At 36.7% G+C, this 15,075-nt stretch overlaps 1 protein-coding gene across 2 annotated transcripts in view; it reads left to right on the top strand.

The window, feature by feature from the left end:
- Window positions 1–558: 558 nt before the first annotated feature.
- The window catches only part of LOC134746124 (G protein-coupled receptor kinase 1), a 61,966-nt gene continuing 47,449 nt past the window's right edge, over window positions 559–15,075 (top strand). For both annotated transcript variants that reach the window (XM_063680401.1, XM_063680400.1), the window contains exons 1-2: window positions 559–1,046; window positions 12,466–12,542. In XM_063680401.1, coding sequence (XP_063536471.1) covers window positions 934–1,046; window positions 12,466–12,542 — 190 coding nt within the window. In that variant the 5' untranslated portion in view covers window positions 559–933. The remainder of the gene's footprint in view (window positions 1,047–12,465; window positions 12,543–15,075) is intronic.

Raw genomic sequence — 15,075 nt, 5'->3', positions numbered from 1 at the left:
TATTAAGGGCTAGCGCAATGTTCTATTAAGTAGTTAAATAGTTGACGAATTATCCTTATGTCACTATGTAGCCGTGAGATTGCCAAGTCATTATATGTATTTAAAAAAAGAAAGGTATCTAATATTGTTACTGTTTTAACACCCCCTGGCACTGACTAAAATAACCGACTTGGTTTCACATTACATCTCAAAGCTTTTTTGTAGTAGAAGAACAGCGTTGCGAGACTTGCATCTTTTTACATGTAATGTTTTTGATGGGATTATTAAATTAACCAAATCCATGTGATCCGGTAAATTAATAAGTTTCAAGAAAAAACTAAAGTTACGCACGTGTTATTTTAAACGTCAAACTTCTATGAAATTATGACGTATAAATAACACTAGCACTGCGTGTGCCCTGTGCTGTCAAAATCTATGCACACTTTTCTTGGTTTACCTCTACGTTTCTTAAGCCAGATGGTGTACAACTGGCTTAAAACCTGACCGAATGAGAACTGATTGTTGAACGAATGAATGAAATTATTGGAATGGCGATTCTCGACTGAATGATTACGATGGTAATGATGGTATCGTGCGTGTCAGTTGTGAGATGACGGGCGGGTGATGGTGAATTTATTAATTGTCGCGATCGGGATTGTGGTTTTCTGTCAGGAATAGACTTTAAAACCGCGAATGCGTAACACAAATAATACAGAACATTTGATATATACACGACAGTGTTGGCTAATGTGTCGATTTGTGGAATAAATAACGAAAATGTTAATGATCAGCATGTGTCACCATTCATCAACAAATGTTTTAATGAAAGACTGTTCAGTGGTCATGTGTGGAAGGTTATGACTGTCGTTGGGTACGCGAGTAATTCAGGCAGTGTTTGTGTTGTGAAGTGTTGTTTAGTTTTTCTCTAGTGAAGGCGATAAATCTACTCTCAAAATGGCGGACCTCGAAGCTGTGCTGGCCGACGTCAGCTACTTGATGGCTATGGAAAAGTCGAAATGCACTCCTGCAGCACGAGCTAGTAAAAAAATAGTTTTACCAGACCCAAGGTAAAAGTTCGTTTCTGTTTCCTTGACTGGGTGAAGCGGAAGGGTGTATGTTTACATGTTGTAGGTGTACGTCTATCATCTGGGTCATTGTTTACAAAAAAATACGTTTGGTTTGTAACTCTATTTTGAACAAGACACATTGTTGAATCTATAGTATAAAATTTCTACAATATAAGATTCCAATAAGCTTCATAATAAATTTAATTATCTTATTAGAAAGTTGTACAAGTAGAACATTTGTGTAGACTAAAATTGATAAACAATATTTAATTGTTGAATCTATAGTATAAAATTCCTACAATATAAGATTCCAATAAGCTTCATAATAAATTTAATTATCTTATTAGAAAGTTGTACAAGTAGAACATTTGTGTAGACTAAAATTGATAAACAATATTTATTAGCCAAATAGTTATTATTGCAACTATAGTTGTTTACTAACTTTATCTAGTGTTTTATTATCGATCAGGATTCATACAACTGCATACTGGCAAGGCAAGAAATTACTTTTCTGCAAAGTGATGTGATGAATCATTGAAAATTAGTGAGAAATTAGTATGAAAAGTCATGATAGTACATTTTTGTGAAAAAGTTTAGTCGGGTTTTTAAAGATAGTAATTACGAAGTAGTTAAATTATATATCGTAACCAATTAAACCAATAAATATATTTAATTTAATTCCAGACCAGAATTAAATTATAGGTTCAGCAAACTGTGTTTCATTTTCATTTTTTTTTCAAAACTAACATTTACACAGACCAGTTTAAAATACGTGTCTCAACAAAAGGTTCAACAAACTACGGCTTGCCAATTTGGCCTATGCAAAGAATAAAATTTCACACAATCAAGCCCCAGAAAATACAGCAAGGGCCTGGTGGTGGCGGTCAGAAAGTTTGGTGATCTGTGTCTTAAACTAAATTATTCAATATATTAGAGGTGTACCTGGGTGGTAAAAAAAAGTATATGGGCAACTATACATACACTGCTCAGACCAATAAGTGAATCTTATTTTCCAAAACATGAGATCTGAGAACTTATACCTACAAATCTTGCAAAATTGCTCTCCATGTATGATTGGGCAAAAATTGGCTTTTGGTTGAAAACGTCACATTTTATAGCAGGCGCAGCTCACTCCTCGATTTTGTCCAGTCGCTACAAGTACATGCGGCCCACACCAGTTTTGGTGTCTTGCAGTAGTAGTTGCTGCGCACAGCTAAGGAACAGAATTTATTGACAAACTTATATGCAGTCACTACTAAATTTGAAAATTATGGAAACTTAATAAATGTTAGTTGTTTTCAGATTGTTGTTTATAAACAAATGGAAAGTGTAAACTTATTTACTAATATGTTATTTTAATGAAAATAAAGATTATATTGTCTTCGGTTACCGCGATAGTTACTCATGAAATAAAACTATGAAAACGGATTATATCGCGTATATTGAATTTATAATACATCCCGACGTTTCGAACTCTTTACAGCGTTCGTGGTCAACGGGTGACTCCCGATTCAATATACGCGATATAATCCGTTTTCATAGTTTTATTTCACGAAAATAAAGATTGTTTTCATTGCCATATCAGATTACCTATCATAATTATTTGTTGAATAGGGTCACTCATAAAAAGCCTTGGTTGTTCAGTATTGGAGAGTACTAACTCTCAGCTTTTTTAAATTAGACCTTTTTCTACTTACTTACTTTACCGAAACCAAAACCGAAGGTTAGGTTTTGCTCTAGTTTCGGTCAAGACACGACTTTTATCCCAAAACCTGCGGAAATCTGAAATTCGGCCGGACACTACCGAAAATATAATTTCAGCGCGGCCAAAAGGTTCGCAAATCGGCAGTTTTTTGTCCGAAACCAAACCTTTGGCCGAAACATTATTTTTATAGTACACTAATTCATTTATAAACCCATTTCCATTTATGCTTCCACTGACAAAATTGAAAAAAGGCTGTAGGCTTTATACCAACTTTTAGCATATCATCATCATCATCATCCCTGTCCTGGCCGGTTTCGGCCACGGCGACTGGGTTTGCATATAGCAGTGAGGCGACACTCCTCTTTTCGGGCATTCACCGCTCCGTTTGGCTCAGCATTAATCCGAGCAATTACATATTAGGGTTGGCACAACTTGACGTCCCTTTGCGTGCACAACCACAGATAAGATAATGACTTTAATTATGACAACCCTAAATAGCCGAAAGGGATAGTGCCATACATTAGAAAGGGACAGCATGATTCGTCCCTGAATCGCTGTCAAACTTCGGTTTTGTAGGAAGTGTCCTTTCTGTACTGTAGTGTAGTACTATTATTTATTCTGTGCCTTTAGGTAGAACAATGAATGTTTTAGCACTGGTCTTGTTTGGTTAGTACACAAAGATAATACAAACACACTTAATCTCTCTTTGATAGCACTTCTGTTATGATATTTAGTTTCAAATAGCCTATTTTTACAAGCCATGATTTTGTTCTAATTGCATTAGTTTTGGTGTTCCCAAGTAAACCAATTAACCCTAAATTAGACCTAATATAATTATACTGTCCCAGTAATTGCTCCAGCTCCGCTGTTGAAGATGTTCATGTGCATGCCATGCTCACATGTGTGGCTCGTGTAGCCAATCTTATTAAGACCCATGAGGACAACGGGCAGGAAAGCACCCCATTACTGGAATTATATCTGATAGCCACGTATGGAATAAATATATATGTTACCGGCAACTTGATTAACTAGGCAGTATAAATAATTTAATAATGACCGGTCAGTATGAATAATGACAAAGAGCGTTGGGCAAAGTGATAAATTTATTACATTGGTTGGTCCATATTAGTAATACCCGTGGTCCATTAAATCAAGGTTTGAGATAGCTTGAATTTATCACTTGGACTGGGCAGTATGAATACTTCCCTACTTCTAGCTGGGCAATGTGATAAATTCGGTCGCACCGTGGTGGAATAAGTAGTTTATTTCTGTGGGGGGTTGCAATTCTAACCTAACCTAAACCTACTTTTATAAAAACAGTTCTTTTCTGTGGAGGGATTCAATTCTCACCTAACCTAAACCTACTTTTCTATAAACAATTCTTTTCTGTGGGGGGTAATTCTTCGGGCATGCGGTTCAAACTGCCGCACCGTTTCGCACACGCTCTTATTAGAACAACAGATTTACGATCGCATGTCGTTCCTATACAATTGGACACGCTAGCATGGCGACAGTGAGCTGTGTGTGATTCATTACTGCTATTGAGTCCTCGAATCCTCAAACCTTAGAAAAGCAGGATCACTAAAGGCTTGGCCAAACACAAGGCGAGACGCAGCGCTGCGGTCGCGCGGCGCGACCGCCGCCCATGCTAACAGGTTAGCGACGTCAAACAGACTGCGTCCCGCCGGCCCCTTGCGTCCACGCGGCGCGGGCGCGGCGCTGCGTCACGCCGTGTGTTTGGCCAAGCCTTAATACCTAAAAAGGCACAGTCGGCATCACTAGTAGTATCCGGCCAAACCAGTTTTTTTGCCGAATTCGAAGGTTCGTTTTTTTTCAGTTTCGATCGGACACTACCAAAAATACAGATTCGGCGCGGGCCAAAGCTACGGCAGTTTTTGGCCGAAACCAAAACTTCGGCCGAAACATGATTAAATTTTTATGCCGAAACTAAAACTTCGATCCCAAGCACTAGGTACGTCTTACGACAGGTACTGCAATTTGACCTTCCAACCTAAGGGTCAGCTAATATTTAGTAAACCGGCAGACATCGTAATGATAATTCGTACCTAATATCTATAGTAGGGTAAGTAAGCGCCTTGAGTATGCACTTTTGTCTCAGGCGATGCCGCTCGGCACGATTGTTCCTTAGATCAAACAAAACTGATTTGACCCGGTAGCCACGATATCGTACCGTGCATACCCCCCAAAAAGGAGGGGTGAAAGGGTCGGCTACCCAGGTCCAATCTATGCTATATTTCTTCCTGCTCTTAGGCCAGGATTACACTTGTAAGTTTTACTTACGTAAGTAGGGACAAAGCTGTTTGCTAGAATGAGATATCGATTTTCATATCTCATTCTGTAGTATAGCTGTGTCCCTACTTACGTAAGTAAAACTTACAAGTGTAATCCTGGCCTTAGCAACTAGGGCAAGTCTAAGTATCCTTGAAAAACCAACATACATACAGGTCGGGCAAATTAGTTAGCCAATTTGCCGATAGATGGCGCTGTACACAATTACGCTTAGTATACTTCTGGTCAAAGCTTTCGTGATTCTATTTGCATGACAAAATTTAAAGTTTGTGCGGAACCCTCGGTGCGCGAGTTAAACGAACTCGCACGACCGGTTTTTTTTATTCTTCTTTTCACTCATGTTCAAGAATAAATAAAAAATGTACTTACCAAATATTCTTTCAAATTGCTGTAAGTTTATTCTTGGCCTTACCTAGCTAACTAACTATGGAATGGATACTACTTAGTGAGATCACCCTATTTCATTTAACGAGCTAAATAAAAGGCATCTCCATCACCACGATTGAGTGTTAATGTTAATTGTTGTTAAGTGTTTAATGACAATAATGACTTCTTCGATTAGATATTTTATTACGTCTCGGACTAACTAACGGTTCTTCGTTTCATGATTCATAATGTGTTGATAAAACTGGTTTTTCAGGTGTCTGCGGCGCATTTCGACCCAGATTTCAAATCTCGGCTCATGACACCTAGTTTTATTTTATACCACGTCGGTGGCAAACAAGCATACGGACCGCCCACAACTCCAGGGGTGTTACATGAGCGTTGCCGATCCTTTAAAAACTTGTAAACTCCTCAAGAAAACTTCAGCCTAAGGGCTATGAGCTAGCTGCTGAAGTTTTCTTCCACTTCCAATGTGTTAAGGTTAGCGCTGTTCATAACTATTCCAAATTTCAAATCGATGGCTTCAGTAGTTCTTGAGATATTTAGCAATGTAACAGACAGACAGACAGACAGACGGACAGAGCCGCACCATAAGGGGTTCCTTTTGTACCTTTTTAGTACGGAATCCTAAAAAGGTTAGGTTTTTAAGTCTAGCTACTTATGCCGTGATTAGGGTTCATAAGTTTATTCAATGAGTTATTACGTCACACAAATTCCTTATTTATTTACCCCTCCACTTCTTGGAGGCTTTAAACATTAAATCTTACATTTTGATTTCAAAATGATATCTAAATGATATAATTTTGTTGTCATTCGCGCGTGCTCTTCGCTCGCATTTGCCCGTACATTTACTGATGCATGTACTGGTGCGTCTCACTGGAAAATGGAAATCAAAATGTAATTGTAATTGGTTTCACCATACTGAATGAATTATTAGCTATGTGCTGCTAAACAGCCGTTTTCCTACATACCGTTTCATTGTAAATGTTTTACCGGAAAAAGTCAAGGAAAGTAGAAAACAAGCCTATTGTGGAACTAAAAAATGTTAAATAACTATCCCGTTACATTATGGGTAGATTGGATGTCAAATGTATTTGTGCACATTCTTCGTCATCTTACGTTGGAATAAGGTGCAAAAATGTAAACATATCGTTTACGTCAACTGTACGTAGGTAGGTATAGATAGAATTGAGCAATATGAAATATGAGTTTTACTTTGAGTGGAAAATAGGTCATCAGACTTGGTAGGTCAGTAGGATGGGTTCCAATTTGTTTTTCCTGTAGTTCAGAACATGGGAGGAAGCGGTAGAGCATAATATGATCAGATTATAATATTACGTAGTCGCCACACGCCCATCAAGTTTTTAATATAATACTTTGAGCATGGTACCTACTTAACTAGTTGGCGCTTTTGGTTTTTAGCCATCAAAAAACTGTTTTATTTGTGTCCTTACTCAAGGAGCATTTCCTTTAGCTCAGTAGTAAAGTAACCTAAGTAAGGTTACTACGGAGGGAATTCCCTATTTTAAATAATGGATAAGTAACAAGATAAACACATTTCTAACAAATTTTATTTGATCTTTAATGGGATTCAATAGTCTGATAACTCTGATCAGCGGTCTGATGCGGTTTGGCCCGCGGAAGTAAATATTGATTTGCCAATTGCTGTGAGTGACTGGGTGGATAACCATTAAAGAATACTAAAACATTATACTGCCAGCATAATGAAAATTGTTTTTAGGGTTCCGTACCTCAAAAGGAAAAAACGGAACCCTTATAGGATCACTCGTACGTCTGTCTGTCTGTCTGTCTATCCGTCTGTCACAGCCTATTTTCTCCGAAACTACTGGACCAATTAAGTTGAAATTTGGTACACATATGTAAGTTTGTGACCCAAAGACGGACATGAAAAATAAACAAATTAATTTTAAACATAGGGCCCACTTTTAAATAAGAAAATAAAATAAAAATTGTTTTTCAAACTATATCGTGTTATATATCAAATGAAAGAGCTTATTGTGAGAATCTCAAATATATTTTTTAAATAACTTTAGGATTAGGATAAACAGCTTAGAAGTTATTCAAGAAAATAGGCAAAAAATCTCCGAAACTACTGGGTCTAAAATTTCGAAAATAATACACTAAATAGATGTTTACCTATAGATTACAGGAAAACCTATTAGAAATGTGCAGTCAAGCGTGAGTTGGACTTAATTAAAGCCTGACCAGGAATATATGATCACGCGCCATGTTGCGGAATTTCACTGGATCTATTTTTTTCATACTATACTACTGTCACCCTATACCTACATGCGCAACAACAGCGCCCTCTTGGCAATTATCATATATTACTGGTCAGGCTTTACTTAGTTTTTGATCCGACCCCTACGGGTTTTTTAAAGACATTTCACTCACGTTTCACATAAAAAATACATTGTTTAAATTGTGTAATGTACGGAACCCTTGGAACGCGAGTCCGACTCGCACTTGGCTGGCTTTTTATGAAGTTTAACGTTTTTATACGTAGGTTTACCTAAAGTATTAAATTAACCCACTCCGGGAGTAATACTGTTGCCATCCAGAATACAGAAATGTAGGTCTAGTATTGATTCATCAGTAGGAAAACTTGGCTTACGCAAACGACTACCCGAGACCGAGTTCGTCGCAAATAACAAGTTATTTGAAAACAATGCACTGTGTGGGTTGCCCGAAATAACTTACCCTACAGTAGTTGTGTACGCTGGTAGTATCACTACACTACTGCTGTATTTGTTAATACTACACATACGCACCAACACTCACCACACCATTACATCCCTACGACACATCTATTCTATTCAGACATTATAATGGCAATTTTATTAGAAATAGGCCAATTATTCATTACTATTATAACATTATAATTACTACATTTCTACTGTCAGTGACCTGGGTTCTAGCAGAATTACCGCGAAAGAGCGGAGTGTATAACTCAGCCAGAACCCTTTTGTTTTGCTGCAACGCACACAGCAAACCTACGGTTTATTTTTTTAAAGTTTTGTTTTTTATCTTAATGTTGCTTTTTAGGGTTCCGTACCCAAAGGGTAAAAACGGGACCCTATTACTAAGACTCCGCTGCCCGTCTGTCCGTCTGTGTGTCACCAGGCTGTATCTCATGAACGGTTATTGCTAGACAGTTGAAATTTTCACAGATGATGTATTTCTGTTGCCGCTGTAACAACAAACACTAAAACGTACGTAATCTTCGGTGGGCGAGTCCGACTCGCACTTGGCCGATTTTTTTGTATCTATTCTGTTTCTTTTGTTTTTAATATGTGTGTATTGTGGCAAACTAATAAATGGTTTATCTATATATCTATCTAAATTACATATATACATATGCGCTCTTTGTGTATACATATCAAAGACAAGGGAATATAACAAGACGCACAAAGCAGTATAAAATATTATTATTATGGACGGCCGACGTAGCGACACATCTTTCCGTCCCATCTTCTTCTTCAAAATTTTACAACACTTCATTTACCTTTCAAGCTGTCCAACCTGGAACTCTTTACCTGTAGGTAGGCATTAGATGCGCTCAATCTATTGCTGTTTTAAAAAAATCACTTAAATAACATTATTTATCTCTCCCTTAGTGGTTGTATAGTACATATATAGTTATTTTTACTTTGTGGCTGACATGCTGCTGTCATATTTAGCTATATTCCGGTTTATTTTGTGTATGTCTATTTGTATTTCTTATGTGTATGTTTATTCACTGTAATTGTGCTTCAAGGCTTCATAACGTGTTTGCAACACCTCCAACATCGATTAACTTCTTTGTTTCCGCTACCCAAATGTTGTCTGGAAGAGATCGCTCCTTAGCGATAACACCGCCTGTTGTCTGCATCTACATTTGTGACGTTTTCATCCAAAAGGTCAAAGGTCGCTTGTTGATAACGTTGATTTCTAATTGAAGCTATATGGAAATAGCGCCTTACTGACAAGCGACAATAAGTACCCTTTTGGTTGAAATTGGCACATTTAATCAATTGTTCTTTTTATTTGTATATTTTTACTGAGGTGTGCCAATAAAGAGTATTCTATTTATCTATCTATCTATGTATTCTATGTAGGTTGTCAAAGCGCTAACGTTTGACAAACCAGTGTTACCACACAATGTACGGGGTCATCCCTTGCAGCTATATTATACGTTTGTTTGTTTGATATCATGTAAATAAACACTTCAGTTCAATTCAGCGCCGTTGGTTGAGAATTTATGTCGATCATTGCAGTTTATATGTTTAGGCCGGCTTTTTCTCTATTCCAGCATGTGAAATAAAGGAAAAATTAAAACAAAAACGTACTGCATCGGGTTAGATTGGAACTTTACATTTCCTCCTTCCTCTGCATGATCGCCTCTCTCGGTTGGCTTTTATACTGTTTTGGTATTTGTATAAATTTTAACTTACTGTATAGGATTTGCGTACACTACTTATAGTTATCTGGATAAATGTAACATCAGCCAAAGGACTTAGTAATCGTTATTCTGACCCTTTTATGATTATTGGATCACGATAAAACACACGAAAAAGTAATGTCCCGAGCAATGACGTTTACAAACTCGGTTTAACTTCGATTTGGAAGGGTCGTAAACCGGCGTTACGCATTATTGGATGAGATATAAAATGTCCGTCCATTTCATTGTGTTTTCCGATCTAAATATCAATAACGAAGAAAAGCAGTTATGTTTTAGAGTTTTGAATGATTCACGGTTAGTTTCACTAGACTTATATCATGAATAATACAAAAGGTAATCACGGGCTATAATATCCCGGTCAATATAAGTCCAGTTATGTTTTGATCGGACAAAGGATGATTTTTAGGGTTCCGTACCCAAAGGGTAAAAACGGGACTCTATTACTAAGACCACTGTCTGTCTGTCCGTCTGTCACCAGGCTGTATCTCATGAACCGTGATAGCTAGACAGTTGAAATTTTCACAGATGATGTGTTTCTGTTGCTGCTATAACAACAAATACTAAAAACATAATAAAATAAATATTTAAGTGGGGCTCCCATACAACAAACGTGACTTTTTTGCCATATTTTGCGAAATGGTACGGAACCCTTCGTGAGCGAGTCCGACTCGCACTTGGCCGGTTTTTCATATATGTGAAATATAAAAATCACGAAATAAAACCTCCGTCTCCATACGTTTCGGCTACTCACTTTGATCACTCGAGATTTTCTATGTAAAGAGTAGGTAAATCTGTCGTTTTGCGATTTAATTTTGGTCTCATGGGAAACGTAATTTGTGACCGTCTTAACCACTTTTTAACATTCTGTCCAGTCCAGTATTATTGAAAGGTCATGAAAAATGTTTGAAATAACCATTTACCATAATGTTCGATTTTTGTTCAATTAAGATGCACTCAGCCGCACATAATGCATTTTTAGCAATCCATAAAAAATGTTTCAAAGAAAAAGGTGGTAATGATGATAAGTACTATAGGTTTGTAATTGTTTTAAGATTGTTCGTAACCAATTCCTTACAGATGAAATTTGATCGTAATAGCTACCAAATGTAAATCATATATTTATATCTACATGCTTTATTAACAAGTAATTCAAAAGCCACATTGGATCATGTCCAATTAAAGCCTATTAAACTTATCGTAAAGCACTGGGTTACATAATTCAATGAAATTGAAGGCAAAGTCGACAGCGTGAGTTGCAAGTTGCAGTGCAACTTACGGAATCCTGTAATGCCGAACTTGGATTGTGTATCTTGAAACCACTTTGATAATATATACCTACCACATATATTCCTACGCTACTACAGTATTACTTACTACGCCACCAGTATTACTTATAGTATAGGTTGCCAACACACTGGGTCAGTAGCCGCATGAAAACAATAGTACATTTCGATACTAGTGCGGAAAGTATGTCATTACCCCACGAGTACCGAGATATCTTGCCACGAGCCGTAGGCGAGTGGCAAGACTCGGGACGAGTGAAGAATGACATTTCCGCACGTGTATCGAACGACGTTTTTTAATACAGTTGCGAAAAAATAAGAAAAGCAACAAAAGCAAGCAAGGAATGGAATTCGAAACTTTTATATTATTCATTCTGTGACATCATTGACATTATGAAGAGGTGTTTTCTAGCTTTTATTCGACTAGAATAGATTTTGTTATTATTATTGAACCCACTTCAATGAAAGTTTTTTTTTTCAAATGCATGTTCTATAAGACAAAAACAATTGTAAATATTAAAACATTGTACTATTATTACCTAAATATCGTTATTTACGATTATTTGTGTATCGTATATTTATAAAAGCAATATCGAATGTTGCCTTTGGAAACTTGAAACATTCTTGCAGTAAGAAAATACGCATCTTCTTTGACAGGCGTTCCGTTCCATTCATACAACTTATTAAGAACGGTTTTCAACATTAAAAAATAAACGTGTTATAATACTTATAATGATGAAGAGGTAAGTAATAAAATATAAAATATGCATATTTTTTTTGTATTCTTACATTAACAGTAGTTTTTATGTTAATTGCGACGTTTAAAAGAAACTAATATTAACACTCATCAATAAGTAGTCATGAATTGGAACAAGTAAAAATTTAAAAAAATTGGAAAAGTAAAAAGCACTAGTTCGCGAAAACCAACTTTCCGCACGCTAAACAGCCACGAAAAGTAGCACTTTTTTAACAACTGTATTAAAAAATTTGTTACCTTACTACAATCTTAAACGGTAAATACGATTCGGCGAATAAGTAGGTACATTAAGCACTTGATACGCCTTACTTAATACAGTCATCCTAGTGTTTTGTGAGTTCATATATTTGCCACTAACACTAAACGCAAATAGCAAATGTATGAACTCACAATAAACACTAATCAATGTGTAATTGGCCCTAATGTGAAGGCCACCCACACTTACCCCGCAGCCACATTTCCATCCCAAACTAGAAGTACGTAATGCAATGATTGTAATGTATTTTCTTTCTTTTCAGTGTACGGAGTGTTATGCACAAATATATGGAAAAGAAGAATGAAGTAAATTTCGACAAAATATTTAATCAAGTATTAGGTAAGTACTTGTGTTTACATATATAGGTAAGTATGTTACGTATTGGCTATGTGCGAAGTGATTTGGTGATGGTGTGGGAACTAAAAACGCACCGGACGTGGGAAATATGTGAACTTTTGATAAAAAAAACCCTTACTTTCAAAAAGGAATGAATAAAATATTATCTCTTAAATTCTTCATGGAGCTCATCAGGTCATCCTTATCAAATGATCCTTAAAAACCCTTCTTGCTTAGCAAACTTAACAAAGAAGATAAATCGCCAAAGATGAAATACGCGTCGTTGAAGTGTTCCGTTCCGGTCTTCATCAGCAATTCCACTTCATCAAATGGCACTTTTTTGAATGCAAATGCTTGGTTTGTTGATGAAAATACAAAAATAGGTACATGTATGTCTATAAGATTTGAGGAATTCGCTCAATGCGCAAGTACGAGGAATACCTACACCATTAGGAGCATTGGTTGTTGAATAAAATTCAGGTAGGTACGCTGAGGAAAGTTTTGCGCAATTGTTTACAAATACATCCCTCTCTATCATATTCGCATAATCTATAATAATTAACTGCGTAATGAGTTATGTTCCCCGTATCACCAATTACATGATAGTAAAAAAATGTTTTTGTACATACAGCGTGACGTCGGAAACACATTGAAGTTATCGCGTTAGACCCGGTAATGACATTAATTATGTGTACAAAACGCGAGAGTTTAAAGTGTTACATTAAAGTTTACCTAAAATACGTTCAAAAACGCCGAGAACCGATTGAGCAGCTCAAGTATTGTCTCATCCTCCAAACTTGTTCAACATTTTTTTTTGTTTCAGAAATTTTCATGATTTGAATCTGAGAATGTTAACATCTGAAAGATTCCATAATGAATGTATTATTCCATTTTTAGATTTTTTTGTGCTCCATACAAGTCTTCGGTCTTGCAAATCGGCAATTTTTTTATTAGTATGTCATTAACTCATTATAAACATCTACGAACACAATAAAGTTCTTCTACTCCAGCACTCTTAATTGTAGATTAAATGACTGCCAGTGAGATCGAAATCAACTGCATAAGAAGCGCGGCGCGCGGGACCCCGGCGCAGTGTTATAAGGATCCTAACAGCAGTGTTCTTAGGGATATTCATACAATATTATGCAACTGCTGTTTTTTTTATTCTTACTTCTAGACAAAGATCTACAAATCAATATTTACACGTACTTTGATTTTATTTCAAGTTTTAGGTGTTTGCCGCTGTCTTAGGAAAAATATTATGCGCATCGGTACATAATTAGGTCTTGAAATTCTCGGGGCCTGTCTTTACAAAACTCAACTTCGTTTCGTTTTGTAACTTTGGCCCTTGAATTTTAAGAGCCGTTATTAAGTTATTATGTACCTGTTGCACAAAATACTATTTTAAAATCATATGCCAGGTTGAGTCGTGTGTTAAGTTAGGTTAAGTGAGTTAACCACTGAACGTTTAACCAAAGAGATGCTTTTGAGATGATTCTAGGAACTTCCTGTATTCCGTGAAGCAAAAATAACATTTTCGATGCCACCCTGTATATGCTATCATAAGCCGAAACTAATGCCAGCGACCGATACGACCTTAGTAGGCTATAATTAAACAGTCGATTAATCTGCGTCGCCATCATTATTTTACACTGCGAATTTAAAGCGGTTTGGTTCGCCTGTTACCAGTATGTTTCTGCTTTTTTATGGAAACAATAAGATTTGAACCGACTCTTAAACTTTACGCAGGTAAGTCCAGCAGGTGTTTTGCGTTGTGTGCCCGTAACGCAATGCGAAGGGTTCGGCACGCACGCTGTGACAGCTGACATAAAATTTCATGCAATAACAATAGGTGAACGCGGGCGTACTCGTATCAACGCAGGCAGTTTGTGGTTCGGCCTTTAATCAGAAAATTTTGCTATAAATGTTGCGCTGCGTCTAATTCGCCATCAGCACAACCTACGACGGCGGACACTTTTCTATGTTCCATCATTTTTTGTATACCTAATTCCAGTTATCCAGTATCAAACTATAACCCAGAGAGCAAGATCAAATCTAATGAAAATAGGTTACAAAACGGCGCGTCCTTTCTGTAATCATTTTAAAATGCAAAAAGAAAAACATTCAATTTTTACGTAAGTACAGTTAATAGAACCCGTAGTTAGTTACCTTCCGATCGTTTCCCTCGTTAGTGTACTACGTAGATAGTTAGGTATTATTTTGGATGGTCTTAATGGATGGTCTTCATACTCTATATTCCCGTAACTAAACATTAGCTCCAGGCGAACCAATATAAACGTAACTCTTGATTACGTATAGTCGTTACAATTCTAGGGGTTACTTTTATACTGGATTTCCTGAAATATCTTTTTCCTGTACATTAATAACAGCCCTGGCTCTAAATTCTTGTTACTTGCCGAGCAAGCAGTCACTCTACGGGAACCAGTATAACGGAGACTTTTATACCCTTAACAATTTTGCGTAACAAGTGATCCCGATTATATTGGCTGAGGCAATTATTTGACTAGCGATGTGT

The sequence above is a fragment of the Cydia strobilella genome, chromosome 12, assembly GCF_947568885.1.
Source record: "Cydia strobilella chromosome 12, ilCydStro3.1, whole genome shotgun sequence".
Taxonomy (NCBI): domain Eukaryota; kingdom Metazoa; phylum Arthropoda; class Insecta; order Lepidoptera; family Tortricidae; genus Cydia; species Cydia strobilella.
This window is presented reverse-complemented; position numbering and strand designations above follow the sequence as displayed.